A 4796-nucleotide genomic window follows, 5' to 3' on the forward strand; every position below is an offset into this window, starting at 1 on the left:
TGCAGGTCTCAGTGTGTTCACTCCAATACGTTAACATGAGAGCTGAAAGGAAGCTGGCTACGCTACACAGCCGCTCCACTTCTGGTCTGAACAGGACTGAAGTCCCTGCTGGTCTTTATACTGGATGTGCTGCATCACTGACTGACAGCTGATGAAGGGAGTCTCTGTAAACTCCGATTTATGACTTCTGCTTTCTGTCTTCTTCTCTCATCAGCTGGAAGCCAACTTTAAGGTGGTAAACATGAGAAAGGTGGAGGTGTTGAGAGAGGATCAGCTGTGTCCTGATGATCCAGAGAGGTTGAAGCAGCAGCATCAGCTTGTGTGTGGAGAGGCTCTGACTGGGCCATGTTACTGGGAGGTAGAGTGGAGAGGAGAGCTTCATCCAGCAGTGACTGACAGAGGAATCCCAACAGTGCTGCAGTCTGAACTGCTCTGAGATCAGCTCCACTGTCAGACACAAAGTCAAGTCCACCACCATCCCTGTGTGTTCCTCTGGATGTGACAGAGTATCATCAGTGGATCTGGACTGCTCTGCTGCTGCTCTGTCCTTCTACACAGTCTCTGCAGACACACTGAGACTCCTCCACTCCTTCTGCTGCACACTCAGACACCTCCTCCACCTGGACTTTACTAGCTTAATTTTTTTACATTCATTTAGATATTATAAACCCAAAGTGCCTCTACAGACTAGTCCCGTTTATTTTAACATAACTGCAGATGAAAATTTATTTAAATGGATATTTCTATTTAGCTTTCTGTCGCAGCGCCACCTTGTGGATTGATCGTTCTCAGCAGCGTTCATGTTCTGCAGCTTCTGCTGGAGCTGCTTTTCCACTGTTTTCCACGTGCTGATCTATTCTAAACACACATCTACTTCCTGTCAGTCCTGGGAGAGGGATCCCTCCACTGCTGCTCCTCCTGAGCCTTTTTTCTTTTTGGGGGGAATCAATGTTACAAGTATAGAGGGGTTTGAATCCTGTACAGATTGTAAAGTTCCTTAAGGCTAATTATGATTTATGATTCTGGGGTATATAAATAAACCAATAATTTATAATTTAGTTAAATGCTCCTGATTACTCTTTTATTTAGAAGTAGAAGGAGATGTTGTTTTTTATAACCACTGATGATGATGATGATGATGATGATGATGATGATGATGGCTGCCTGATGTACTGCAGGTTATCTGTTAAGTTGTCTTTTGATGTACTTTGTTTTGTGTGAGCTTGTGTGGTAGGTTTTAGAGTTTGTTTTATGTTCAGTGTTCCTTCAGGCTTTTTAGTTAATCTTTAGTTAAAATGATCAATAAATTAGCCTTAAAGAGAGTTGTGATCTCTACATGTAGTTACATCGGAATTTAAATTAAAGCCAAAATGTAAAGTTTCTCAGTGTTTTTTATTCTCAGGGGGGGTTTTTTGTACTTTTAATCAAACTTGTCCAGATTAAGTCTCACTCTGTTTAATCCACATCAAAAATGAAAAGCAGCTCGACTTCCATGTTAAGTTCAATCCAAGCAGAGAGAGGAAATGATGGAGCAGCAGCTGACACTGAGCTGGGTTTAGAGAAAACTACAGATTTAAAGAAATATTGAAGATCCATCTTGTTTAGACACCAGAACACTGAATCAGTCTGATGAAAATTGGGGCTTCCTTAAAATAATATTTCTCACTCATGTTTCTTATATTCTAAAATCCCTTTTCCTCTGTGTGTTTCCTCTGGTTCCCCGGCCTTCATCCAGTCCTGACAGCATCATGTTTACCATGGTTTGTCTTCTGGACTCAAGTGTTGACTTGTCTCTTTGTTAGTGATAAATTTATCACAATGATTGAAAATTGATCTGTCATGAAGGCTGTCGCATCCAGTCAAACCTTCAGCAGACTACGTTGGATGCAGCGTGTGGGGAAGTAAGACAACCGCTCCAAAAGTAAACAGCAGGTGCTCTATTGATAGTAACCATGGCAACGGATTCTGTGCGCTACACAGCTGTAGCCTATTTAACTTAAATTAAAAATATAGGCTACATATATTTACCTGATAGGCCTACATCTGGATTTGCAGGGATGCTGTGCCGTGTGAATTCCCTCCTGTTGATATCCTGTTTAGTAAACAGTAATAGATAAACTATAAACTCACAAACAGCGAGGATCAGTCTCTCTTCCAATGGTTTGTGCTGCGCGTCACATACAAAAGTTCAAGACAATTCAACTTCGCCGGCGGGTGGTGGGTGGCATGTGCGTGAGGCGACCATTTCACCTCACTGTAACAGGGACACTTACTGAACATAGACTGTTTCCGCTGCTCCCTGATAAAAGACAAATGTTTCTGTTGATACCTGCTCAGAAAAAAACAAGAAAACTGGACTCTGATGATGTTTTAACAAGCTAGATAAAAGGTAATGCCTTGGCAGTGGCAAATAGCTTTGGTAGAATATTTGATTTGATTACATTAATGTTTAAGTTGAGAATATTTTATTGGTACTGTGTAAAGGAAATACTGCTGGTAAAAAGCACCTTGTTTGTTTTAAGTGTTTGCAAACCACATGTTATTGCACTTTTGTGTATATAGCAGTACAAATTAAAAGAGAACAGTACACTACTTTAGAATTCATTATTCAATTTTGGGCATGACAATGCGAAAAATTTTAATCATTGCCCAGAACTAGACCATCGTTGGTATCTTCACCTGAGGCCAATAGGTTACGTTTGTTGAGTTTCCTGGGAAGTGATGAAAGGACAGCATTGTAAGTGGGGGATAAGTGGTGGCGTAGACCCCCTCCCCTGTTCAATGACGGCTTCTCGACCCGGGTGTAGATGCTTCCTTGACACCCCTTTCAAACCAAGAGTCTTATCGTCTAAAATGTGCACCTGGTGGTAGGTTACGTTTGTTGAGTTTCCTGATTGGTATATTTTGAATTAATCCATGAAAAAAAAAATGTTTTGATAAACTGTTCCTTCTGATTCTTACCAATGTGCTGGAAAATAGATTTGTGTGATATGCAAATGCATTTTAGTGAGGAGATACCATATTTGAATATTAACTATAAAATTGTAATAGAAAAGCTTCTATTTATGTTTACATTCAGTTTGTAAAGTTTCATTGTGATATGAGTTGGGAAAAAAAACTTATTTGACTCACTTTCTACAGTGATTGTTGCCAGAGAAACACAGCATTGATAATGATGAAGATGAACTAGCTTCATCAATGAATACAGCAGAATGGAGTTACAGAAGTGACAAAGACCTCATTATCAATGAAATGTAGTTTTAATGCTCGACATGTTCCATAATTTTAAATTTACAGACAGAAACACAATTCACATGTTTTGTTTTGTGATTCATGGATATTTTAGGAATTGGTGTTGTCATGCCTCTTTGTTCCCCAGTTCATGGTCCTGATGACTAAAAGACATTTAGTGAAGCAGCCCCCGTGGCACATTTCACCTCCATGTATGAAATATCTGTGACATATGTGATCTATATTCACTCAAAGTCACTGGTAAAAGGCAGTAAGCTGTTTCTGACTAAATGTGGCCACGAAGATTAAAAGTTGTACGAACTGTGAGTTCCCCTTCGAGGGAACTCGAACTGCGTCGGTTACGACACTATGGGAACGCCTCTAGGCGAAGCAGGTCTGAACGTGAATGAAATCACTCCAATCCTATTGGCTTGTTGCTAGAACGGTAAGGTGTGACGGAATAACCGGAGGAGTATAAAGCACACCTGTTCACACTCATCATTAGCTTTTTTCTATTCAGCAGGCGCTCTGTATGTTGTTTGAAGAAAGCTCCAGTCCTACAAGCAGTGTGTCTTACCTGAAGAAGAAGTCTACCAGCATGTCCGGCAACCAGATGTACAGAAGGTGTGTTTTTTCTTGCCCTCGGTACATCACGGATGGAGATTCTCATGAGATGTGTCTCATGTTTGGGGATGGAGCACGCCCGGGCAGATCTCGAGGGGGCTGCCTTCGCCGTTGCGAAGCCCTTTCTGTGCGGGTACTGAGGTACAGCATGGCTCTCTTTTCCGAGGATGGCCGGATGTGTTTTCCCCGTGGCGCGGCCGCTGAGGCGGCCCGGCGGCTTCACTCATGGGAGGATTTCGGAACGGCTGAGGCTTTTTCCCGACCTTCATCCGCTGGCTCCGACGCTTCCTTTTCTTCGTTCGGGAGCCCGTTCTCGGCTTCTCCCGCTTGCGGTTTGAATCCGGAGACGCTGCAGCAATCCGACTCCGAGGAGGCGGACGTGCTCAGCATAGTGGACGATGAATTCCGGGTATCGGGGCGTCGTCATCTGGCCGCGCCCGACTATGACGTGCTGCTGGAGGTGGTGACTAGAGCCGTGGCTAAGCTCAACTTCAACTGGCCACAGGAGGAGCAGACACCACAGGCTTGTGGTAAGCTTGATGAAAGGTTTCTTAAGCACCACGCACCACCTCCACGCCGGTCTCTGCCATTCTTTCCCGATTTACATGATGAACTGAGTAAATCATGGGGCAGACCCTTCTCTACACGGCTTTCCACACCCCGATCACTGAACTACAGTAATGTGATGGGGGTTAGGGACCGTGGTTATGGGAGGATGCCTCGGGTGGAGGATGCGCTTGCGAGCTATCTCTCCCCTCGACTTGCGTCCTCCCTGGAGAAGCCGGCGTTACCATCCAAACCATGTCGCACCACATCCACGCTCGTGGGGAAGGCGTACATGGCAGCGGGCCAGGCAGGTGCGAGCTTGCACACCATGGCGGTGCTTCAAGCCTACCAAGCCGACCTGCTACAGGAGATGGTTCAGAGGGGGGGTCCCTCTG

General features: G+C 44.1%; 1 protein-coding gene across 2 annotated transcripts in view; it reads left to right on the forward strand.

Annotated features, from left to right (window-relative positions):
- Positions 1–4796, forward strand: part of LOC123981783 (NACHT, LRR and PYD domains-containing protein 12-like) — a 109926-nt gene that overhangs the window by 37818 nt on the left and 67312 nt on the right. The window contains exon 9 of one of the 2 annotated variants that reach the window (XM_046066951.1): positions 215–1236. The exons of the other annotated variant lie outside the window; for it this stretch is intronic. Coding sequence (XP_045922907.1) covers positions 215–239 — 25 coding nt within the window. The 3' untranslated portion in view covers positions 240–1236. Of the gene's footprint in view, positions 1–214; positions 1237–4796 lie in introns of those variants that run through there. 2 annotated transcript variants of the gene reach the window in all.

This window comes from Micropterus dolomieu, linkage group LG13, assembly GCF_021292245.1.
Source record: "Micropterus dolomieu isolate WLL.071019.BEF.003 ecotype Adirondacks linkage group LG13, ASM2129224v1, whole genome shotgun sequence".
Lineage (NCBI taxonomy): Eukaryota > Metazoa > Chordata > Actinopteri > Centrarchiformes > Centrarchidae > Micropterus > Micropterus dolomieu.